This window comes from Toxorhynchites rutilus, chromosome 2, assembly GCF_029784135.1.
Source record: "Toxorhynchites rutilus septentrionalis strain SRP chromosome 2, ASM2978413v1, whole genome shotgun sequence".
NCBI classification, from domain to species: domain Eukaryota; kingdom Metazoa; phylum Arthropoda; class Insecta; order Diptera; family Culicidae; genus Toxorhynchites; species Toxorhynchites rutilus.
In genome coordinates, this window is record NC_073745.1 from 97034419 (window position 1) to 97061871 (window position 27453).

Genomic DNA, 27453 nt, shown 5'->3' on the forward strand with positions numbered 1-27453 from the left:
AAAAAATCGAGTGCAGCGGACAAGCCAAATCAGGTTCCTCCTGGCTTCCGTGGGAATAGTTCACCTTCGAACGACCCAGCACTCGAGGGGACATCAAAAACCCCAAATGTCCCTTTTTTTGCGTCCAGCTCAACTTCCCAATCGGGATTTATAAAGTTGACTGACCTTGTGGATCAAATCTTCACGTGTTTTAATGTTTCCGACTCCATCAGAACCATTGTCATCTCAATGCTTCCAGTATTAAAGACAATTCTGCAACAATTGATGCAAACATGGCCCCTCCTTGCAATGATTATCTCTCTTGATGTCTAATTCAAATAGAGAGGTCGGAGATATCACTGTTTTACAGTGGAATTGTCGTAGTCTTATACCTAAATTGGATACGTTCAAATTTTTAATTCATAACTTCAACTGTGATGTTTTTGCTCTGTCCGAAACTTGGCTCTCTTCTCAAAATGATCTCTCTTTCCACGATTTTAATATTATACGCTTGGACCGTGATGACAGATACGGAGGGGTGCTATTGGGGATCAATAAATGCCACTCATTTTTTCGAATTGACCTTCCACCTATTGGAGGGATCGAAGCTGTTGCTTGTCATGCAAACATCAGAGGCAAAGACCTCTGTATTGTCAGCTTGTATTGGCCTCCGAGAGCTGCGGTTTGCCGCAAGCAACTTGCTGACATGTGCTCACTCCTTCCTGAGCCACGATTGATCTTGGGAGACTTCAACTCTCACGGAACTGCCTGGGGGGAACAGTACGATGACAATCGTTCATTGTTGATATATGACCTTTGTAACAGCTTCAATATGACCGTTTTAAACACTGGGGAAACAACACGTGTACCTAAACCTCCTGCTAAACCAAGTGCTCTTGACCTCTCGCTTTGCTCGAATTCACTATCGTTAGATTGCAAGTGGAATGTAATCCAGGACCCCAACGGTAGTGATCACTTGCCAATCAAAATTTCCATCACCATTGGGTCGAATTCTTCAGAATCTATAAACATGGCATATGACCTCACAAGACACATTGACTGGAAAAAATATGCGGACGCGATTGCTCTAGCCATCAATTCCAGAGATGGTTTGCCTCCATTGGAGGAGTATAACTTCATTTCTCGTTTGATATATGACAGCGCGGTTCGCGCTCAAACGAAACCCATCCCAGGCTCCACTATTCGTCGAAGGCCTCCCAATCCATGGTGGGATAGCCAATGTTCCAAGCTTTATCAGGATAAATCGAATGCATTTAAAGCTTTTCGGAAACGTGGAACCCCTGAAAATTTTCAAACGTATTTAGCCCTTGAGAATCAGTTCAAAAATTTGATCAAAGGGAAAAAACGTGCTTATTGGCGAAATTTCGTGGGAGGTTTATCACGAGAAACGTCAATGAAAAAATTATGGAAAGTGGCTCGAAACATGAGAAATCGCTCTTCATCGAATGAAAGCGAGGAATATTCACATCGATGGATTTTTAATTTTGCACGGAAGGTTTGTCCCGATTCCGTTCCTGTGCAAAAAATTGTTCGAGATATACCACAAGATAGGTGCGATCTTGATTCCGAGTTTTCGATGGTAGAATTCTCTCTTGCTCTCCTTTCTTGTAACAATTCTGCTCCGGGATCGGATAGAATTAAGTTCAACTTGCTGAAAAACCTCCCTGATGTGGCGAAACATCGCTTGTTGAATTTATTCAATCAGTTTCTGGAGCATAATATTGTTCCAGATGATTGGAGACAAGTGCGAGTTATAGCTATTAAAAAACCCGGAAAACCCGCGTCCGACTTCAATTCGTACCGCCCAATAGCAATGCTGTCTTGTATACGGAAATTGTTGGAGAAAATGATCTTGTTTCGCCTTGATCGTTGGGTTGAAACGAATGGCCTACTCTCAGATACACAATATGGGTTCCGCAGGGGCAAGGGGACGAATGATTGTCTTGCGTTGCTTTCTTCAGAAATTCAAATGGCTTACGCCGGAAAAAAACAAATGGCTTCAGTATTCTTGGACATAAAGGGGGCCTTTGATTCTGTTTCAATAGAGGTTTTGTCAGACAAATTACACTCTCGGGGTCTGCCGCCTCTATTGAATAATATGTTATATAACTTGCTTTGTGAGAAGCATTTGAACTTTTCTCACGGAGATTCGGCAGTAAGTCGGGTCTCTTACATGGGCCTCCCCCAGGGCTCATGTTTAAGCCCCCTTTTGTACAACTTCTATGTAAGCGACATCGACAATTGCCTTACACAAAATTGCAGCCTAAGACAACTTGCAGATGATGGAGTGGTGTCTGTCGTAGGATCAAACGAATCCGACCTGCAAGGACCCTTACAAGATACTTTGAACAATTTTTCAACCTGGGCCATTGGGCTAGGGATCGAATTCTCCACGGAGAAAACAGAGATGGTGGTTTTTTCTAGGAAGCATAGACCAGCAAAACCAAAGCTTCAACTTTTGGGTAAACCGATCACTCATGCTATGTCATTCAAGTATCTTGGGGTCTGGTTCGACTCCAAATGTACTTGGGGGGCCCATATTAGGTATCTGAGTAAAAAATGCCAACAAAGAATAAACTTTCTCCGTACAATTACCGGCACCTGGTGGGGAGCCCATCCCGAAGATCTTATAATGTTGTATCGAACAACTATTCTCTCAGTGATGGAGTATGGCAGTTTCTGTTTTCAATCAGCTGCCAAAACACACCTCATTAAACTCGAGCGAATTCAGTATCTTTGTCTCCGTATCGCGTTGGGATGTATGCCCTCAACGCATACCATGAGTCTCGAGGTTTTGGCAGGCCTACTCCCACTAAAAGATCGCTTCAAATTATTATCTCTTCGGTTCTTCATCCGGTGTAAGGTCATGAACCCATTGGTGATCGGAAATTTTGAGCAGCTGATCGAGCTAAATTTTCACTCCGGATTCATGAGTTCATATCATGAATTCATCTCCATGCAGGTTGATCCTTCTTCGTATATTCCCAACCGTGTTTGTTTCCCTGACTACATCAATTCCTCTGTGAATTTTGATCTGTCCATGAAGCAAGATATCCATGGATATTCAGATTACCAACGATCGAGGATCGCTCCAACGATCTTCGATGAAAAGTATGGGGGTATCAATTGTGATAATATGTACTTTACTGATGGGTCCACTATAAACGAGTCCACAGGATTTGGAGTGTTCAACGAATTTTTTAGCACCTCACACAGTCTTCAGAATCCTTGCTCAGTGTATATTGCTGAATTGGCAGCAATTCATTGGGCGCTGGACAGCGTCGCCTCACGACCTGTTGAACACTATTACATTGTAACGGATAGTCTTAGTTCTGTCGAAGCTATCCGTTCAGTGAGGCCGGAAAAGCACTCGCCGTACTTCCTTGAGAGAATACGTGAAATTTTGAGTGCTTTAACCAGACGCTGTTACGTCATTACCTTTGTCTGGGTCCCTTCTCATTGCTCAATTCCGGGTAATGAGAGGGCTGACTCATTAGCAAAGGTAGGTGCAATTGAAGGCGATATTTATCAGCGTCAAATCGCCTTCAATGAATTTTATTCTTTAGTCCGCAAAAAAACCATCGCTAACTGGCAACGCAAGTGGAATGAAGATGAATTGGGCCGTTGGTTTCACTCGATTATCCCTAAGGTTAGCCTCAATCCGTGGTTCAAAAGTCTGGAATTGAGTCGGGACTTTATTCGCACCTTCTCCCGACTCATGTCCAATCACTGTTCTTTAGATGCACTACTCTTTCGTTTCAATCTTGCCAGCAGCAATCTCTGTGTTTGTGGCCAAGGCTATCGCGACATCGAGCACGTTGTTTGGTCGTGCGAGGTGTATCTGGTCGCCAGATCGAATTTAGAAAACTCCCTTCGGGCCCGAGGAAGACAGCCCAATGTGCCGGTGAGAGATGTGTTGGCTCGGTTAGACCTTGATTACATGTCCCATATATATGTTTTCCTTAAAGCTATCGATCTTCGTGTGTGATTGTCCCTATGTCCTTATACCCTCCTTTCCTTCCTTTGCGGGTAATTCGTCCCCTTGCTATAAATAGTATAATAAGTTGAAATGTAAAAACACTATAGATATACAAACAGATTTAAGAATTGAGTGTTCATTAACATTGTTACAGTTTTCTTATACCCCATCCTTCTCCTAAAAATATGTCACCCTTCTAAACTCGAGTACACCGCGAGTAATCGGTTTTCCACCTTACTAACCATAGATGTAAGAAAATTGTTTATATATATAGTTTTAAAATTATATTTAAGAATTCGGCTCCTTTAAACTTAAGTTACTGAGCCTGCAAAAATAAACGAATTAATAAAAAAAAAAAAAAAAACTGGACCGCTTGAAGGTAGTACTCATGAAGAAGTGGCCATCTTTGATAAACAGAGGCCGCATTGTCTTCCATCAGGACAACGCCAGGCCACACACTTCTTTGGTGACGCGTCAGAAGCTCCGGGAGCTCGGATGGGAGGTTCTTTTGCATCCGCCGTATAGTCCGGACCTTGCACCAAGTGACTACCACCTGTTTTTGTCCATGGCGAACGAGCTAGGTAGTCAGAAGTTAGCCTGTAAAAATTGGCTATCCGAGTTTTTTGCCAATAAGGAAGCGAGCTTCTATAACAGGGGTATTATGAAGTTGGCATCTCGTTGGGAACAAGTCATCGAACAAAACGGCGCATATTTGACTTAAAACAGATGATTGTTTTTATGAACTAATTTTATGAACAAATGAAAATTCAAAAAAAAAAACCGCAGGACTTTTTTGACAGCCTAATATAAACATAATGTTGAAACTTAAGCTTTCAGCTTTTGTAATATTTTACGTACACATTTTTATCTTGATGTGGGTAGATGTAGTGGACAAAAATATCAGGAAAAACAGAAAATCCATTTCTTTCTGTTTTTTCAAAGATGTTATCTTATCTTATCTTCTTTGTTTTTAAGAGGCTTTAAACTATGCAGTTCATTCGCCTCTAAGCTCAAAGATGTTATAGACTAACATTATTTTTATCTAAACAACTCAATAGCAAGTTCAATTATAAATAAGTTTTCGATTTTCCAAATTGCAATACTGTATTCGTTTAACACATTATTCCACCAGCAGCCCGCACGAATAAACGCGATACATTCCATAACATTAGCGGAATGTTCAAAGGTATGAAATGTTTTGCGTTTGTTTTTGATCAAATTACAGGTCGGACTCGATTATCCGGAGTATTTTATTTGTGACTTTCGGAAATTTTTAATAATTTGTATAATAATTCCATATTGAATAGCTAATATGGGTATTAAGTGAAAGGGCTTGACTAGTAGAACACAGTTATTTATGAAAAATGAAAATTCAAAATGGCCGCCATCACTAGATGGCGCCCTATAAATTTTTTTTCACAAGCTCATCATTATGGGTATAAAGTGAAAGGGCTTGACTGGTAGAACACAGTAGATCTTGAAAAATACAATTCCAAGATGACCGCAGTGCCCAAATAAACAATGACTTTTTAATGGTTTCATTCAGCTTGCTCTGTTTGTATGTTTGAGTGTTTGTAGGGTTGTCCCACATTAATAGAATATTGGCGCCGTTCCTGTTGACTGATTGATCTGAAATTTGGAACATACCCTTAACTTTACTGTCATTATAAAACTGCGTATTCCATGATCTTGAAAAATTCAATTTGACCGCCGCTAAAAAATGGCTGAATGGCTTCACTTGGAGAATACACTACACTATGAACAACATAAATTAGTCGACAATGTATTTTTTTTGCAATACCCTCAATATTGGTATCAAATTAAATGATTTGACTTATAGAATACAGTATATCATCAAAATATTTCGAAGAAAGTTAGGTAAGAAATAAAAATAAAAAAAAATATTTTTGAATGGTTTTATTGTAGAGAAGTATACTAATGATACAGATAATTTACTAAAAACTAGAAAATAAAATAAACTTTTTAAGTTAAACGGTTTAATGTACTAAAAGCTAGAAAAATAATTAGACAAGTAGCAGTTAGTAGTTATCACATCCGTTCCTTCATTAATCTAGGGCAATGATGAAACTAAAATAAAAACGTGGGGTATATGATGAAACAACTAACTGTGGATTATGGAAATCCAACGTTTATTTCTTACCTAATTTTCTTCAGAATGTTTTCATGATGTACTGTATTCTATTAGTGAAATCATTTCATTTGATACCGGTATTGAGGGGAATGCAAAAAAAATACCTGGTCGATCATTTAGTGGCGGCGACCTATTTGAATTTATGTTGTTTATTATGTTTTGTGTTCTCCAAGTCAAGTCATTCATCCATTTTGTAGCGGCCACCATCTTGGATTTTCAAGATCATGGAATACGCAGCTTTATAATGACGCCAGAGATAAATATGTGTTCCAAATTTCAGATCAATCAGCCTTACAAACCCTTACACCATTCAAACATACATACAAACAGGTCAAGCTGAATGAAACTATTTAAAAAGTAATTAGTTGTTTGGGGACTGCGGCCATCTTGGAATTGGATTTTTCATGATCTGCTATGTTCTACTAGTTGAGAACTTTCTTTTGATACCCATATTGATTAGGTTTGAAGAAAAATATATATGGCATCATTGGCGGCCATTTTGGATTTGCAAAATGACATATTGATACATATTAATGGGGTTCTGAGAAAATGTGTAATCCGCCATTTTGTAGCGGCCGCCGTCTTGAATTTTCAAGATCATGGAATACGCAATTTTATAATGACACCAGAGATAAAGATGTATTCCAAATTTCACATCAATCGGCCAACAGAAAAGGGGTTAAATTTCTATTAATGTGGTACAGCGCTACAGACAAAGTTACAAAGTTACAAAGTCACAAACATACAAATGGGTCAGCCTAGATGAAACCGTTTAATAAATAAGTGCAAAACATTATTACATTACGTTTACCGAGATAAAATTCGTTCTTTTATGACTTGATTATCCGGAGTGAAAAAAAAATCAATACTCCGTATAATCGAGTCCGAGTCCGAGTATATATAAAATAACTAGAAAGTCCGAAACCACAGCGTCAAGAATTCCTTTATTCTATATTGGTTCAAATGCGTATTCGTTTTTGTGAAAAACTTCAAAAGTTTTTGTAGAAATCGGATTAGTTGAAAAAAAGCTAGTGGGACAAAAGTTCGCCCAGTTTTGCCGTTAGAGACATCTACGAAGTATTTTCAAGCGAAATGTTTTCATACAGGATTTATAAGAGAAAATACATCTAGAAAAAATACAATCGAGAAATTCTCGAAATGGCCCGAAAGATGCTTCGGGAGTGAGATTCAAAGCGTCGGATTGTGGCAGTCCTCGGTTTTTCTGAGACAGCTCTGAGGAAGAGGTTCATATTAGTAAATAAAACTATGATTTCAATGTTTATTTTATGGACATGTAAATTTCTGCAATGATGTGTCAGCGAGTACCTTGGGCGTTTCGGACCAGTATTTGAGAGTGAGTAGTCTGAGAAACAAGCCAACCATTGCAGGCTGCTGGACAAAGCGATTCTTGATGGTGCCTGGCGTTTTGTTTTGCGGAAGCCAACAAAATCCAGCACGGATCCAACCAGGATACATAACTGGTAGGAAGAGATTGGACACATAGCATCGTTGGTCTTTCAGAAACCTACACTAAATACGCCAAACCATAATCACGGGATTAAACAAGGAGCAAGTCATCAATATTCTCCCCCCTATTAGATGATGCTCAGATGTGGCGAGTGAAACTAATGATAAATCATTGATTTTAGATACAAGTGATCGCAAGAGCTCGATTCAATAAGTGCGAACTTTTGCCCCCAAAATATCTTAAATAGATGTTTGCTTCACTTCAATCAAAACTCGAAGTATTTTTGGATTACGTTTCGAAGATTATAAATATAGTTACTATTTGGTGAGCAAACTGAAACCTATTTGCTTCCCTTTCAAAAATTATTGGACGACTACAGTTAGGCGCGTACTTTTGCCCCGCACTGCTCTACGGTGGTAGATATTCGTAATAGCCGCACCCTATTTTTCCTCAATATTTTTAAAAATAAGTCAATTCTTTATACAATATGAGCAAAATTAAGACGATTATTTTCATCGAATTCATCCTAAAAATAGGTATAAATTCACTTTTTGTTTTCTAAGTAATTCAAATATGTGGAATCAGGGTGGACATTCGTTTGGCCGCATCCTTAAATTTCAATAAAAGAAAATTTGTGCGACAAATTTCGAGTCCAATCGGTAGCTAATATTTAGTATGTCCACCTCCATTTCGGATCACTTTGAAAACTCGATTTGGCATCGAGTCAGACAGCTTTTAAAGTGTTGCTATATTGATGTATAGCCCAACATTCCTGAATTACTGCCTTGAGACTGGAAATGTTGTCAAATTGTCATCCGTTTGCATAGACCATCTCGGCCAAGATTCTCCATAGGTTCTCTATGGGATTTCAATCGACTGCCAGCAGGTCATTCAAGAAGAGGAATGTTCTTCTCGGCAAACCATGTCTTCATGTTGTGTCAACCTGGTTGCTTCGTGTCTTATTCGACCTTTAAGATGCAAAGTAACTTTGGTGTTCCCATTTGTTGGTCGTTATATCCCATATTTCTGGCACTATTTGAAGAAATTCCGTACCACTTTCTCAGATAGACCAATTTATGTTACGATCGAGCGATTAGAAAACTATTGTTCACTGAATATCTTCATTATTTTCCGCCCCTCTTCCGTCAATAGAATACATTGCGCCATTCCTTTAAATTCTACGTAAATCACTAATCTGACGTCTTACGTTGCACATCCAATATTTATCTTGTAAATTGAACATTCCCAAGTATTTTTCAAAAAGCACAGATAAAGGCTTGGTGATTATGCGGAAACTCGATTTTTATGCACTGTGGTTAAACGTATGCCTCGGGAAAAAACGACGTTTGAATGTTTATATCCACCGATGCCGCCATGTGTGTGTGATTGTGACGCACGTCCTTTCAATAAAAGTGACTTAAATATACTATCACTACAGCAAATAAGTATCCCAATAAAAAGAACATTCCTCGTTGTTTTGTAAGTGTTTCAAGTTTTTTTTTCAAGTGTGGCTAAACGAATGTCTATCACTGTATTCAAATTATGAAGGGAAACTGACTTGTTTCCTAAATAACAAAATTAGTTCAAAGGAACGTACAGTCCTAAATAATTTTCTAAATTCTTGCAAAAGTTTAGTCTAGGAAAATGTATACTGTGATTGATTTGAAGTGACACTGTTGCGTTTATCGGTATATTGAACTATAAGCTCAAAGTGAACTGAACATGGAACAATTATGAAATGTGCCCTAAAGTTCATGATTGTCATCATTTTTTTTTTTTAAAGCAAAAGTCATCAAGATAACAGAAAAAAACTGAATGGAATTTACCACACCGCCATCAGTGGTACTAAATATTCGTTGGACGTCATAAAAAGTTAAAAACTTCTTACGTTCCAGTATATATCTATTACCCACGACTGAAAGGTAATGCGGTAAATTTGTCGCATGTCGGTTGTCAAATGCAATTGGAAAATTTGCTGCCTGTTGTCTAGTCAAATTTTCAAACTCCCAACAGTTTATGTTTTTCCATCCACAATATATCCATTAATAACACACAAACAGAACATGTTTTAGTTGAAAACCATTGGCTGGATAGAATACATTCACCCATCCAAACTATCGTGAATAGTCGGAAAACATTGAATCCATTTTAATTGGACTCGAGCTCTCGCATATTTGTTCCCTCTCCGGTATGTTTTATTCCGCCGGCAGCTTTCCAAACACCAAGCCATCCCCCACCCCCACCGAACTGTGCTAACGAAGCGGAAACAAAACACAGACCGGAGACGGAATATCAACTGCGCACTGATATACGAGTGTATATACTCACCCAACACAACCAGTTTGATCGGGCGTCCGTTGAAGAAGAAGCCCCGGGCGTTCTCCGCCTCGCACTGCCACACTCCATCATCCTCCAGCATCACGTTCGAGATGGTGATGCCTCCGTGGGATTCCCGCACAAATCTAATATCATCGGTTCGTGACTTTTTGTCCATTACGTGCACCATCTGGCCATCCTTGAGCCACACGCTCGAGGTTATGTCCGCATCGACCTCGCAGGCCAGCCTTACGGTCTCGTGCTGCTCGGCGTAAATGACAACCACGTTGTCCTCGGTGTGATCATCTGTGGGTCCCCGGATGATGGGCCGCAGCGGCAATGCAACCGGTTCGTCGTGCAGGAATGGATCGCTATTTCTCAAGTCGCCAATGCCAACGTCCCGCTCCACCTTACCGAACTGACGCATATCGTACTGCTCGGCGCTGGCCTCCAGCAGGTCCCCACCGTTGAGGAAAATAATTTGCTCATCAAAGTTTTCACTAGCAAATATGTTATTACTACTCAAGCTCTCATGCTGCTGCTGCTGCTGTTGTTGTTTGGCGGGTATGGGTACCGAGGAACCTCCGTTGGTCGTCGGCAGCGATTTGCTGCTACTGTTGCTGACATAAACGCTATCGTCGAGCAAATTGAAACTGTCGACATTAATGGCACTGTAGCTATTTTGCGGCAATTGTTCCCGTGGTGTTATTGTTCGTTCCAAAGCGGAATTCACATCCGGTTGCGCCGTTTCCATCGCCGGTGCAACCGGTGCTGCCGTTGACGTTAGTGACGATGTTTGTGTTGATGTAACTGCTCTCTGCGTTGATGTATTAGTTCCCGAGTTTGGGTGGGTTGGGAAACTGTGACCACCCGCCGCCGATGCCGTTTCGGCTTCTTTTCGGTGCCCCACTTCCGGAACAGTGCTTCGGGTAGCGGGTTGTGACACCGCCGAGACGGAGGGCGCGATTCCGACGCCCGTTCGCTTCTCTCGGCTCTTGTCGAATGATGAATGGTCGGTGCTAACCGATGTCAGGTTACTTACAAAGTTATGCTCACTATTATTACTTCTAATCATATTTTTCACAGCCATCTTCCCATTCTTTTCTTGTTTGTCGTATTCACTGGTATCACTATTACTACTACTCTGGTTGGAAGGTTCATTTACAACAGGTCTGGTGAGTGGTCCCTCGCGGGACACAAGCGGTGGTGAAGTCGTAGAAATAGAACTGGGAGACAGTGTGGTAGAAAAGGACGAAATGGTCACCTCAGGCCGTGACGCGTCGGCGTCGGAGCCAGCATTGGAACTCCGTGCCGCTCGTCGCAGCAGCAGCGATCTCCGGTGACGACGGTGGTTTGGATAGTACTTTTGGGCAATTTGATTAACTAACGTTCGATGGCGGTCCGGACGGGAGGAGCCTTTGTCATGCTGATCGTTATCCTCGCGGATCCGTCCGTACAGTTTGGCACCTAGCTCGAATCTTCGATCGGCATCAATCGCACCACCTTCGTCATCGTCGTCGTCTTCGAGGTTATTTAAAATATTATCTATATCCGCTTTATAAGACACTAAATTTATCCTACGGTTATTGTTTACCCTAGCGTTGGCCCTACCGACGACGAGAGACCTCGAGGTAGCCGTTGAGGCCAGTGAGGGGGACAGAGAGGAGGTGGTAGATCCATCGTTGCGCGATGATGGCTGCTGGCGTCGGATGCCGAGCAGTTCGAGCTCACTGTCATCTAGGAATCGGAGGCTTTGGTCTGCCGAACGACTGCTCGCCGTTGCCGCTGGGATGATGTGGTGACTGATGAGAAAACCTGGCAAAGAGCGGAGAAAAAACACAATTATCATGTTGTTTTAGTGTATTTTGATAAACTGAACGATATCACTTTTTTGTATCCCATTTGATTATATATTTAGGCTCATTTGCATTTTAGCTGTAACAGAGCCGGGTTTTAATCGTGTACATTATGGTGTCATTGATCTAATTTCAAAAAAAAACCTCATAAAAAATGTTCACCACCTCGAAAAAACACCCTATGCCGAATTTCAGTTTAATCGGACTTAAGGGAGAGTGGCGCAAAGCGGTCAAAGTTTCAGTTTTTTAAAAATCGAATAATCACTTAAGAAGGGAGTAAAAGAAATCGGGGGTTTTCGAAAAAAAAAATTGATGCTAAATGTGTTATAACTGCATGAAACGTCGAAGATTAGTGTCATCTCGGAAAAAAAAAATTTTGTCAAAAATCGCCATTCTGGGTTTTTTTTCGGAGTACGAAACGGAAAGTATGGTTTTGGGTGGCATTAAAAATAGTTATCTCGATTTTTCATTCGGAACATTCTACGAAATATTGATTTGCACGATAATATACCCTATGCAAAATATTAGCTCATTCGGGCTTTCTTTTTTTGGTGTCACAAACGTTGAAAGGGCCTGGCCGGGTAAGGGAGTAAAAAGTGCCCCCAAACCAAATCACTAGCTGTATGGCAAATATTGTAAAGGATATTAAATAAGACATTTTGGTGGTTTATTTGAACTCCTATGTGGTTTGACGTAGGATCTATAGTGAAAAACGTACTTTTTCGATTATTTCACGCCATCCTCAAAAGATCCCAGATAAAAATTTGAAAAAAATACTAAATGTGCATCTTACTACGGTGTATCAAAAAAAATTATCAAAAAAAATTTCATCAAAAATTTTAGTACTAAATATAAAAAAATATTGAAATTTTGAAAAAAAAAATTTTGGGATTTAGAGATTCAGTACTACTCTAATTCATATTTTAATGTGTTTCTACGGCTTTTCTAGATATGTGTGATTTTTTTCAGATTTTTTTCAGTTTTGCGCGGTATTAAAAAATATTTTTTTAGTACTTAAATTTTTGTTGATTTTTTTTTGATATTTTTTCTTGATACACCGTGGTAATATGCACATTCAGCATTTTTTTCAAATTTTTATCTCGGATCTATTGAGGATGGCTTGAAATAAACGAAAAAGTACGTTTTTCACTATATACCCTACGTCAATCCACATAGGGGTTCAAATGAACCGCCAAAATTTCTTATTTAATATCCTTTACAATATTTGCCATACAGCTAGTGATTTGGTTTGGGGGCACTTTTTACTCCCTTACCCGGCCAGGCCCTTTGAGTTTTTTTGATAAACAAAAAATCACCGAAAATCGAGTTTTTCAAAAAAATTGGATGCCAAATGTCTTCAAACTGCATTACTCGTCGAGATTTACAGTCATGTCAATGCTTTTTGTCAAAAAAAAAGTTTTTTGGCACTCGATCGATTTTTGACAAGAATTTTTTTTTGAGATAACTGTAAATCTCGACGTGTCATGCAATTTTAAGACATTTGGCATTAAAATTTTTTGAAAGCCCCGATTTTCGGTGATTTTTCGGTTTTCAAGTACCAGAATGCCGATTTGTGACAAAAAAAAATCGAGATGACACTAGATCTCGACGTTTCATGCAATTTTAAGACATTTGGCGTAAAAAAAATCGAAAACCCCGATTTCCTTTGACCCCCCTTGGGTGATTTTTCGATTTTCAAAAAAAAAAAAATTAATGGATTGTATCTATGACACAACCGCAGTTTTCAACGTAGAACTACGGAATTATATTACTCAATCTACTTGTTTATTACTTCGGATATTATTTGAGAATGCATCTAAATTTTTGTAATATTTTTTTAGCTATTTAATTTTGTATTGCTTCAGTAGACTCGAAAGAGTCGAGTAAAGTCGAAAGTTAACAGCACTTCTCGTTTATTTGGTTCAACTCGCATCAGACTTTCTCCTTCCCATTCAGATATCGATCACAAACTATGAACCCTTTTGCTCCTATATTCTGCTTCAAATGTGATCAAACCCACAACATGCAACAGTAAGGTTACCCTGCTGGAGTTTGAAAGCATACTTCCATGAAATATACGGTTATCTAAATAGATGCAGTGTATATCTATATTCCAAAATTCTGGATACTCTTCCATATCCGCACTAGTACAAAACATTCTCGTATGCTGCTCTTCTTTGTCGTAGTGTCGTAGCGATACAGAGGGCTTCCTCTCCTTGTATCGAGGTGTGTGTATGTGTGTGAAATCAGCATTAGGCATGAATGATATCCGCTCTTTGTGTTATGCTAGCTCATTCGCATCTTTCTTTCATTCTATTCTATTTTTGGTTTACGCCTCTAGCCCTGAGAAGGGCCCTTGTGGAAAGAAACTCTATTCCATACTCCTCCTTCACCCGTCAAGAAAACAATCCTCTCCCGCTCGACGCTCTGCGGCAACCATGTTGTTTCGATGACCACCAAACGAGAAATGGCGTAACCTCAAATCGCGGATGGCTTATTTAACACTAGAACAACCCACCGATCAAAATGACCAGTTATATGATTTGTTCCTTAGATTTTGTATTGAAATTAATTTTTATATTTTTTGATGATGTTATGACTTTTTCTAAATTCATGTATTGATCAATATTTTAAATTATTTTGGTCTCTCACTTCCAATTTTTCTGATATACATATTTGGTATACCTATTTATACCGACCGGTCATGACTTTTAAAATTTCTCATTCAAAAATTGTTTAGAAACAACGTCAATCTGCCATTACGGTGCCAGTCAATCAAAATTTCCGGAACAATTACTACTTCGAATTACGAAATTTTGGAAATTTTTAGAATTTTGAATATATTGTGATGTAATTTTATTTTCTCATTAAAAGTTGTTGTATACCGTATTAATAGGTAATGTTGAAATAAGTTCAGTAGAAACATCCACAATACTGTGAACAATTGGGTTGATTTAAAAAAAATACAGTTATAATAGTTTGCAGTACAGGTAAGTTGTGTATATTAAATAAATATAAAATGCAAAAATGTTTTAGAGGACGTAACAGACTCAAGAGAAGACTTTGCTGATATTGATGTTTATGAAATTGAATTCTGAAATTTGACCAGTATCTGAAATATAGATGATCAATCATAAGGAAAAATGTTTGTTTCATCAGAGAGCAATAGTAAAGACAATTTACGTAGACTAAGAAGAATGTTGATACTGTAGTCATCTTTGGATGAGAATGACCGTCAATATAGCTATAATTTCTCCTGATGGAACTATCTGCACAAAAAGCTGAATGCACTCCAGGAAGGATATAAATAAACAGCATTTTCAAAGCAATAATTGGAGGGGTAGAGTGTGTGTATATGTGAAGTATTTGTGTGAATATCATCACTCCTTACAATCGTCATACCCACAAACGCATGAGAACGGAAGTTACGAATCGTTCATTTGGAGTGTACGCATAGTTTTTTGTAATTTTGGTACAGTGTGCGATGAAGTGCTGCTCTAATTTACTCCAAACAAAAATCGATCGGATAGAAAAAACGGCTGAGCGTATCGATATGAAATGTTCACAGGAGTTTAGGGGATACACTATGCTTTAATTCAACTGCTAACATTCCAATTTACTGCAATACTTGCAAAATCACAGAAGATTTTCTAATTTGTAAATTGTAATTGTAATTGTAATTGTAATTGTAATTGTAAATAATCTAATTTGTAAAATGTCATTTTGACACTTTTTCAAAATTGTTGGAAAAAAATCGAATTATTCTTTTCTTTAAAGCAACAAATTAAATTTATACGGTATTTATTGGAGTTTTTATTACCTCCTCATTATTTGCGATGTGATAATTATTTATTGAATTATGTATCATCAAAGATTAAGGTGTAACTTTTCATTCAAACAAAAATATCTTTGCATGTAAAAGTCCTGCATGAATGTTATAGGAATCAAATGAAAGCTGTTTAATAAGGTTGATTGGATTTTTTATTGAGTTGGTTAGCAAAAAATTGTGTTAGCCTACAAAAAGTTTTAAAATACAGAAGGAAACCGATTTTTTATTACTTCCAGATATTTTTGTCCACTACATCTACATACACCCAGATAAAAATATGTTCATAACATATTCCAAAACAATGAAGTTTGAACTTCAAGATGATATGCATCCCATCTTAATAGGTTGATTTTTCAAAAAGTTACAGCATTTAAAAAATTACTTTGCACTTTGTACTCTGTTTCTCTAACTTTTATGTCTTTTATGTCTAAATAAAAATACAAATTAAAATACTATATTTTATGCAAATAGGTGTATTTATCAGGTACTTGCAATATTAGAATGAAGTATATTTTATTCTCTGTAATTTTTTTTCGAATTTTTATATTTTGACAGCTAAACATCACACCGGTCAAAATGACCGGTTTGGTAGAAATAGGTATATAACAAATGTCGGTAGTTCTAGTGTTAAACCAAATATGTTTAAGAGACTTTAAACTCGGGGAGTTCATTCGTCTCTAAAACCAAATATGTTGAACACGGACAGAAACGAATGTATCAGTTGCTCGTTATTGACAGCTCTGTTCGGGAATGCACACAAATCGGCAGAACAAATGTATGGGAAAATGAGAATGCTTCCAGTTTTCATTAATTTAAACTGTTTAGGCATTAGTGGATTGTACTGTATAGTATATCAAACGAATCGTAGAGAGTTTCCGATTCCATTGGTGTGCAAAGTATCAGAATTTGTTCGCTGTGAAAATAATTATTAACGTTAACTTTACAAAAACGTGACCTGTGTTCTGATTTGGTACCCTTCCTGAAAGTCATAGTTTTACGTCAAAACTCAAATTTTGACCGCTTTGCGCCACTCTCTCTTATGTCCGATTGAGCTGAAATTCGGCATAGGATGTTTTTTCGAGGTAGTGAACATTTTGTATAGAGTAACTTTTTGAAATTTTAGTGGCGATTTTTTCCCATACATTCATCGGCACCCTAGTGTACATGTACATGTTTATGGTTCTATAAAGTATAAATTACGCAGTAGTAGTAGCCATTTAGGCGCAAGAGTATTCTTTCTGTTCATCAATTGTTAAGCAGATCGGACAGCGGAAACAGTTGAAATGATCATTGTTGTGTTATTTATAGCACAACAGCCTAGTGTTTCTTGCAGAGCAGAGCAGTTGTATGAAAAACTCCAGAAAATATTTTTTTTTCTTTAATTTCACTCAGTTTTGATAGTTATTTAATTCAGCCACCTCAATGATTCTCGGTCTGTCAGGCCGTATACGCGAGTATAAGAGGGTTAATCAGCAGTTGGAGCTTGAAACCTTTATCTGGATTTGGAAATTGAATACACATTCCGAAATTGAAACCTAAATCTGCTGACTGGAAAATCTGTATGTGTAACCTTAGCTCAGAGTCCGAGTTCGGATACAAATAAATTTTGGAATCTAGATTTTGAATATTCAACCTTATTCAAGAGTTAGAACATGAAATCTGAATCTGGATTTGTGAATTGAATTCATATTTTGGAATTGAAGTCGGAACCTGAGTCTGAAAATATATGAAACTGTAACCTTAGCTTAGAATTCGAATACCGGATTTGAATCCACATTTCGAGTTTGGATACAAACCATGTTTGGAATCTAAGTTTAGTCAGGAGTTTGAATTGGAAATTTGAATCTGTATTTAGGATTTAAATATAGATTTGAATAATGCTAAAATGCGTGAATATAACATATGATTTCTGAATCTGTAGTTTGACATCTATATAGAAACTGAATACCGAGTTTGAATCCATTCCCCGAATTTGAATCTGAATCTGATTACATATTCCAATAAATGAATATTTATTGGAATATGTAATCGTCATTTGGAGTTAAAAATTAAAATTCAAATCTGGATTGTACAGGGTGGGCCATTTAAAGTGGAAGCATCTGGCAACCCCATAACTTTTGACAGATATGTCAGATTAACAAATGTCATACCGCGTTGGAAGCGTCATTTCAGTACAATTTTAACCATGGAACAATACACACCTAAACAACGCGCTGAAATTGTTCAGCTGTACATTCAAAATAACTTCTCAATTGTGTTGACTAAACGTGCGTGGAAAAATAAAAATAAAGTTAAAACATCGCCTGGAGACAACACTATACGTCGATTATATGCCAAATTCTGGTAGTGTTGGTAATGCCAGTCATCTGTCCAGACAACGACCAAGACGTTTCGACGAGTATATTGATGCCGTTCGAGCCAGTGTTGCAGAGACTCCATCGACATCAGGTCGCCATCGTTCGCAAGAGTTAGGCATCTTTTTATTGCCATTTGTTCGTGAAAATGAATTGGACAATTACTGGTTCCAACAGGACGGCGCTACATGCCATACAGCGGCTGCCACGACCAAATTATTGCGCGAAATGTTCCCCGGAAGATTAATATCGAAAAACGGCGATTATGACTGGCCACCGAGATCACCTGATTTGACGCCTCCTGACTTTTTTTATGGGGATATTTAAAATCCAAGGTATACACTGGTAAACCAAGTAAACCCTGCATGCGCTGAAAGACAATATCCGACAAGAAATTGCTGCCATATCGGCCGAAACATTGGGCAAAGTGATGGAAAATGCCGAAAAAAGGGCACATTTTGCGGTCAAGGCCAGAGGCGGTCATTTACGAGATATCATAATCAAAAAGTAGTTAGAACAAATCTCCTTGGACCAAAATAAATGAATTTCAAAAAAAAAAAATTTAAAATTCCACTTCTTTACTTTGCTATTGCAAAAACAAATCCTTCCACTTTAAATGGCCCACCCTGTAGATTTAGAATGAATATGAAATCTGAATCTATACTAATCTAACACTGTGATCGAAATTCGCAATTTGGATGCCGCAATCCGAATAAGGATTTGAACTTGAAATTTAAATCCAGAATCTCAATTTGCAATCATGAATCATTATTGTAAATATTTCATATGAATCCGAAATTTATGGTTCACAGCAGAATCTAAGTACAAATTCGGACTTCACATCTAAATTGTCTGAATTTAAATTTGGAATCTGGAATTCTAGTGTATGAATTGCGGGATTTGAAGCCTGAATATGAGAACTAAAACTATTAACTGAATATGTAATCTGAATCGATCATAGGGATCTCAATTGTTATTTGGATCGGTATTTGAAACCGGAAACTAGATTTCAAATCTGGAGTATCAATCCGAATCAGGATCGTGATTTCAAATATGGGATATGTTGATCTGGAATCTGAATCTCAATGCGCAATCCGATTATGTAGGAATCAGAATCTGATTCGGAAATTTAGAATTCACATCAGAATCTGAATACGTATTTTGGATCTAAATTTGATGTCATAATCTAACTTCCGAATCGGAAGCTAATGTCCAAAATCCGAAACAAGAATTCAGAGTCTTAATATGTGATCTGATATTTGTTATGCAATAATATGCAATCTGTATCAGTAATAGGAATCTCAGTTCGTTATCTGGGTTAGTGCTTGAAAACTGAATCGAGAATTAAAATTTAATTTTAGAATCTGAATCTGAGATCAGGTTCCAGAATTCAGATATAGAGTATTTCGAGCTGGATTCTTAATCTATTATCTTATAAAGTTGTTTGAATTTAGGATTCGAATCTATATTCTGAAATTGAAATCTGAATTTTGTCAGATAAATTTGATGTCTGAAACAGGAAGTGGAAAAATCCGATTTTCGTGTATCGATAAAGCATTGCTTTTTGATGAAAAAAAATACAGTGCAAACCAGAGCATGGCAGTTATCCGGACTCCGTTCCAGCAGAGTCAAAAAGCAATGCTTTATCAATACACGAAATTCGGATTTTTCCATTTTTTTTTTTCACAATAACAAAAGTTGCTTCACTCTCAATGCTGTAACTCACGAACCAATCGACCGATTGCTGTCAAATTTTGACACGTATCCATTGAAACATGGTGCTTTGTGATAGTCAAATAGATTTTTGCAAGAGGCGCCATCTAGACGTCAACCTTATGAACTTTTCAGCCGAACTGTTAGATTTAAAAGATAGTCCATTTCCAAGGCTCCCTCTTAATACATTTTTATATACTGCATAAATTTAAAACGTTGGCACTCCGCATAGGAGGCAACCATTCAAGCATGAGGTCACTGCCCACGAGTATGCTTCAATCACAAATCCTAACCTCCCACCAAAAAAACGAGCATCCATCCGTCTCCCCAAAACCAGAGCAAAAAAAAAAGAGCAGAAATGATAAATAATAAAAAACACTGATAGATATCATTTATGATGGCAACTAAGCGCTGCCGGCTGTCGTAATCCTTATCTCTGCGTTGTAAGAAGTGAGCGAAATGAGCCAAAAAGGAAGCTTAATAAAAGAACAGCAATGGCTGACGACAATGGCGATGGCCGTGACAACGACACGCGGGGACTACGAGATAGCAATCGACCTACAGAAGAAGAAGAGCAGAACAAAATATCTCGCAAAAGCATTTCCCAAACGACCGTCGATGGCAAAAAGCAGCAGCAGCAGCAGCCAGATGGGAATGTTTCCCGCCTCAAATGAAGCAATTAGAATTTATTTACTTTCCTCGCAGATCGAGGCTATTTTTCAGTCTTTTTTTCTTCTCTCAATTGTGTGGTGTTGAATTTTAATGATTTCTTATTTTAGCCCGGGGGAGTGTTCCGGGAAATTAATCGAACAAATGTTAAAATTTTAAATGTGTTGTTTCAAGAAAGATGGTTGGTTTCGGGGAATGGTTTCAGTTCGAACGCCATAAGCTCAATTGAAAACCAACCTAGGACAAACAAATTTCAAGTTATGGTTTTCAAAGGAAAGAATCACAAATTTTGTATATGAGTTGACTTTGAATCGTTCCTCACCATTTTTTTAAACCTTATTCAGTAAAGAGCAGCCAAAATCACAATTCTAAATGTCATATGACCATTTTTATTTGCGACTGATTTTTTATAAGGGCGTATCCAATTTCATGGATATTTTTGAAGAAAACCGAAACCCGAAATCTAGCGATATGACTAAAATATGATATATACAGTGAACAAATTGCATTTCTCAATATTATTGATTATAATTGTTCAAAAGTTATGAATTTTTGGGAAAAGTTATTTTTGGAATAAGGGGAAAACTATTTTTCGAACCACCCCATAATGAAAATGTGCACCCTTATAAAAAATGAAAAAAATACGGGTGTAGTAATCCGCAATAAGGAACAAAACTACCAATTTCAATGAAAATCTGAGAATTACATGAAATGGCTGTGTTGAAATACTGAAATATTATCTACTTTGAATGATAGTCATCTTCTTTTAACATTCATGTGTAGCGTGATGTACTGCATTATCATGTTCACCTAAGAAAAGATGAATATTTATTTAGCATGACAGGTTTCAGTTTAATTTCTATCAAAATTAAGTTGACCAAAATCCTGAGCAGATGGCGTCACCGCAACCCTGTGTTTCTTTTGTATTATGAAACAGACGATTTTTTTCTTGTTTTTTTCCGCTGCATTATTCATTTACGATCATCTGAAAGTATTTTTCTTTTAAGCCGCTCGCTAGCTGGAGCAAGACTGCCGTCTTATATACCCACATAAGTAGCAGAAGAGCGGGAAGAGCTTGAATTGTAATATTTCTTCTCTCCTAAGTGTCCTTAGAAAGAGAACAGCATTTGTATTTCGAACGAACGACCCCTGTTAGCAAAGACAGCTCACTGTCTGGAGCGAGACTGTGTAATGGAAGAGAACGAGAGAGAGAGAGAGAGAGAGAGAGAGAGAGAGAGAGTTGTATTATAGAGGCGTTAAGTTTTTTAGTTCATTCGTCTCTAGTCGTGAAAAGCGCCAATCAAGGAACCTTAACCTAAATTCTCGGCCTTTTTTTTTTTGTACTAAATTTATTTTCAATTGGCTCAGCAACATTAAGTAACAATGAGCCGTGTTTATGAATAGGGAAAAGCCTCTTTGAGTAGAACAATGCCAATGTTCTTTCTCAAAAAGGCATAAAAACCCTATTATCTTTTCGAAAAATGTTACAATATGGACAAACAATATGACAAAATTCACAATAAGATAATATCATAGGCTTCTTGTTGCAGAGATGACCATCTCCTAGGAACTAGTTATCTCCTTGGGACTAGGGAAGGGATGAAAATCTGCTCACTTTTCGAATTCTGAAGAAAAAAGTTGAAATAGAGAAAAGGAAACGCTAATAATAAAAATCAAAACAATAAAGGAAAACTAAACATATATATTCATATTTGAAAGTGTATGGATTTGAGAAAATCATAAATTAAAGAAATAGCATCAATATTACGAGTAGCCAGAACGTCGCGAATCGGAAAATTAGGTGGCATTCCCTTATTGCGAAAATTTTCTATTAAAGATAACCTGTCATTTTGAAACTAAGAACAAAACCACACAATATGATCAATATCCTGATATCCTATACCACACACGCATAGGTTACTATCACTGATGTTAATTCGAAAAAGATGTGCATTCGAAGAATAATGGTTAGACATGAGTCTGCACACTACCCGTATAAAATCACGAGAAAAATTATATCCTTTAAACCATGGTTTGAGAGAAACCCTAGGAATGATAGAATATAGCCATCGGCCTTTATCACTACTATTCCAACTTGACTGCCAAGATACAAGTGCCCGTTCACGAGGAAAATGAAGATATTCATCGAAAGTAATAGGCCTATAGAATAAGTCTTTTATTTATTTATTTATTTATTTAACTATTTATCAACAGGTTGACATTGAACCCTAATGATACTAACTACTTAACTAATTGTCTTAACCTAATAACGTTTGAGCTTGTCTAAGACGATTTTTTATTCTGTTCCTTGATATATGAAAATCGATGTTTTCAAAATGGCGATTGAATGTTCGAGCCATGCTAGCAACAGGCTCATGGTGAGAGTAATTAGTTCGTGCAGTTGGAAGGCGGAGAAATTCGTGGTTACGCAGATTTCTCCTTCTGACGTTGAAATTAATGCAACTTAACAATCCAGAACAGTCGATGTTGGCTTGGATGAGATCGTAAACGAAAACAACTCTAGCTGTGTTACGTCGCACGCATAACTGATCCAAACCCAGGAGCTTACAACGATCTTCATATCTTGGAAGGTTTTGAAGGTCATTCCAATGGAGACGACGCAGTGCATAACGGACAAATTTACGCTGCACAGACTCCACTCTTTGTATGTTATTGTGGTAATATGGAGCCCAGACGACCGAAGCGTACTCCAAAATCGAGCGAACCAGAGAGCAATATAAAACCTTAAGGCATTGTATGTCCGTAAAGTGTTTAGTAGTGCGGAAAATGAATCCAAGAGCCTTGGAAGCCTTTAAGACTGCGTATGCGATATGTTCGCTGAACGTGATCTTCGAATCTAAAATAAATCCCAGGTCTTTTATACATGTGACTCTGTTGAGTATCGATCCGAAAAGCTCATAATCGTACTGTATCGTTGTGTGTTTGCGAGAAAAAGAGATGAGCATTTTGATGAGTTCAGCGACATACAATTTGCTTCACACCAGCTGGCAAAGATTTCTAACTGTCGCTGTAGAAAAGTCGCATCATCACGGTTATTTACACGCACGAAGAGTTTGAAGTCATCAGCATATGAAAGCTTCATACATTTGAGAACAGAATTGACATCGTTCAAATATAGTACGAAAATCAATGGTCCTAGATGACTTCCTTGTGGAACGCCTGATGTTACGTCGAAAGGGGAGGATATTAAGTCACCTATTTTGACGCTCATTGTTCGACCAGTCAAATATGATTCCAACCAATGCAGTAGTGGTCCATTGAACCCGATGCGATGCAGCTTAGCAATTGTAATTTGGTGATTGATCTTGTCAAAAGCAGCTGAGAAGTCCGTGTATATAGCGTCGACTTGGGATCTGGATTCTAGCGTTTTTGAAATGAATGATGTGTAAAGCAACAAATTCGTGGACGTGGAACGTTTAGGTACGAATCCATGTTGCTCCTCCGCTATGTAATTTTTACATGCATGGTGCATGAAATCGAGTAAAATCAAACAGCTTGGACATAGCACATAAGCAAGCAATTCCACGATAATTTTTCACATTTCTCTTGCAGCCTTTTTTATATACAGGGAATACAAATGATTGTTTCCAAGCTTTGGGAAAAATTCCGGATTGAATAGAGGTGTTGAATAAAGTTGATAATGGCAGAGAAAGACTAGCAGAGCAGCGTTTCAAGATTATGAATGGAATTCCATCAGGCCCACAGTTTGATGATGCTTTCAATTTTGAGCAAACGTTGAGAACAGTCATTGCATCAATGATTGGATGAGGACCAATTTCAGGTAAAACTGGCGTGTTTTCAACTGCCCTTTGGATGAGAATGTCGCTGATTGAATTATCAACAAAAACACGGCTAAATTGCCGACGGAATAAATCACTAATGCTAGGAATCGTAGAGGCTTCTTCCTGTTCATAAGTCATCACAGATGGCAACCCTGACTCGTTTCTCTGTAGATTTATGTGTTTCCAGAAGCATTTTGGATTAAGCTTCAGTTTACGTTGTACTCGACTTTGGTGTTCGCCGAAGAGCCTCTTATTCAAGATTCTATAGTTTTTACTTGCGGTAACATAGCGAGATTTCCACAAATTGCGGTATCTCGAGAATCTTCTTAATACAGCTTTCTTAATAGTCTTCAGGCGTCGTAGGCTGGAATTGGACCATGGTGGGTGGACAGGAACTTTCTTTCGTTTCTTCGGAACAAATTGGTCTATAGCATATAAAAGTACATGAGAAAGATTCGCAGCAGTTGCATCAACATCCTGTTGAATCAACAGTTCATCCCAGTTCAAAGCGTTGAGGAAATGGTTCATCGATGTGAAGTCGGCGTACTGATAACTATAATAAAATGATTCTGCAGTATTCGTGAAATTGGTTGTATTGGACTTGATGAACGACACGAGAAGTGGAGGATGATGCCGACACGTTTTTACAAGTGCGGCGGGGGCTCTAGCAACAATTATTTTGGATAACAATTCATTACTTACGAAGCACAGATCAAGAAATCGGTTATTATCGTTGGAAATATCATTAATTTGACATAACCCTGCAGTAGAATACTCATCAAGCAATTTCGTAGCTGTCACGCTAATTGTGGAACGAGATAAATCAGGAAATAAATCAGCTTGTGTTCCTTTAGACCAAGCAATACCTGGCAGATTAAAATCTCCAAGTATGATAATGTTATCAGTCAGTTTCATGCGGGATGTAATCCAGGTGAGTGAAGTTATATGACGGTTGATAATTTCAGGATCGTTGATCAGATTCGGTGGGAAGTAAACGACACAGATGAAAGTAGTTTGATTTGCGGATGATACTTCAACCCATATCTGCTCTAAATTTGAATAATTTGGAGGTTGTAATTCACGAGATTTTAAATCCGAACGAATGGCAAGAAGCACACCACCACCTGTGCGTTTGTTGCTATTCGTTAACGACCTGTCACGTCGGTATACATCATAGGTTGGTCCAAAAATTTGCTGCGATATAGTGTTTTCGTTGAGCCAGGTTTCAGTGAAAGCATAAGCATCATAAGATGTGTCTGAGCATGCAAGATGATACTCGATGATTCGTGTGTTCATCCCACCAACATTTTGGTAATACACTAGTAGTGGCTTATTTACACGAACGAGGTTCACACTCGTCTCGGCTAAGAAGGGCACTATGGAAGTCTTCTTCCATAGTGCCCTTCTTAGCAAGAAAATCTGCTTTCTCATTTCCAGGTATCGAACAATGAGACGGAATCCATACGAAAGTGATATTAAATGAACTAGTAATCAGAGCACTTAAAAGTTGATGGATTTCAGATAAGAAATACGACGTATATCTAGTTCTCACTGAACGGAGTACCTCTAAAGAGCTGAGACTATCAGAAAAAATGAAAAAGTGATCTGGGGCCAAGGTCTGAATATGGAGTAAGGCCAAAATTCTCGGCCTTGAGAAAGGCCATTTATGAGTCCTCGCTGTCGCCGGTGACTGGTGCTAACTGAATGACAGCTGATTCGAGAATGTGTATTTCTGCAATCCATCACTATCACTGTCACACAAAAAATGCGATCAGATTCACTCAATTCCTCTCAGAGAATGGTCATTATAATAATATTAGCCGTTAAGCTGCATGTGTTTGCATTGCCAACACCTTTTCCTTCTCGAGGAGTGTAATATTGGGGTTCTGGTAATGATTTTCTAAGTGTATAAATATGAAATCAGAATTCACATATCAAGATTCTCATGCATAACTAAAGGGAAATGCGTCTCATACATGCACAATATTATTGCGCGATAAAGGAGATTATGCAATAAAACTGAGCCAGTATTTCTGGTATGAGCAATTAAAATGAAATCGTCCAAAAAATGCAGATTTTAAAAACATTTTTTGTCATTATTTTTAATTCGAATGAAAGTTTGTATTCCGTTTGGGTTGGAGGAAATATGAGTTTTCCACAGCAATTGGGAATTTTTTGACTCAAGTGTTACTTTTGAAAAAAGCGTATCGATTTTAGTAAGAAAAATCTTTAATAATATATATCTCAAAAACTTTGAGTCGTACCCAAATAGTGTCTTAAAAAGAGTTATAGAGTATTGATGTTAAAATGTGGAAAAATACACTGAGAAAACAAATAGTACCCTATTTTTATTTACAAAAAATACTTTAATCATTTGCGGTCGGAATTCATTTCCCTTGAAAGTCTTCTCAATTTTCTACGCCAATAATATTTTGTTTATACCGAGTACCTTTACCTATTGTTCATAGAAACTCCGTATACATTCGTGAAAAAATTCACTAGACATTAAAATTTATTATTAATAATTTATTTGAATTGTCGCTGTGGTGGCTGAGATCAGACAAACGACCGCAAAGGGTTGATTTGCAATATCTTAAATAAATATATATTAATCATATCAAATAGAAGCCATGTAGAAGATTTAAAAAAATATTACAAGATGATAGACCTATTTTTGACGAACTCTGTGGAATATAGAATTTTTATGAATGTTCGAAGCTTCGAATTTTTGTACGTTAACAATCATTTTTAGCCACAAATTATGGATTCTGATGTGATTTAAAACAAAAAAAACCCTTCATCAATCTCCTTCTGAATGCAGTCATTCTCGAGATATTTAAAAATGTATTTCTAATGTATTGGATTTTTTATAGTAAGTAGGCTCTTTTAATATGTTTGTCGTGTTATACCGTCATGTCCATGAAATTTTATAAATTTGCTTATAATTTTTAACAACTTTCTCAAATACATCATTATGGTAAAAATATATATTTGAGAGTTACGTTGAAAAACATTTGAAGACATGTGGGTTTTAACAAAATGTTTCTCAACGTAACTCCTTAACATATTACCTCTTAACCTCTTCTGTTGGCCAATTTTGCACGTTTCTGGTCAATTACAAGCTTCAAACGGTTCATTTATCAACAGTAGAGATCTTAATTCAATGTATTGGACTAAAATAAAAAAAAATTATTTTGAAAAATAAATAAAGTTGCACGTATTCTACTGTTGCAGTATCGGCAATAAACACCATTTACAATTTTAGCGATATATATATTTTTAGCTTGCATTTTCGTATTTATAAAAGAAAAAGT

General features: G+C 37.5%; 1 protein-coding gene across 1 annotated transcript in view; it reads right to left on the reverse strand.

Annotated features, from left to right (window-relative positions):
* The window catches only part of LOC129764191 (uncharacterized), a 295221-nt gene that overhangs the window by 104780 nt on the left and 162988 nt on the right, over nt 1–27453 (reverse strand). The window contains exon 3 of the mRNA XM_055763044.1: nt 9928–11730. Coding sequence (XP_055619019.1) covers nt 9928–11730 — 1803 coding nt within the window. The remainder of the gene's footprint in view (nt 1–9927; nt 11731–27453) is intronic.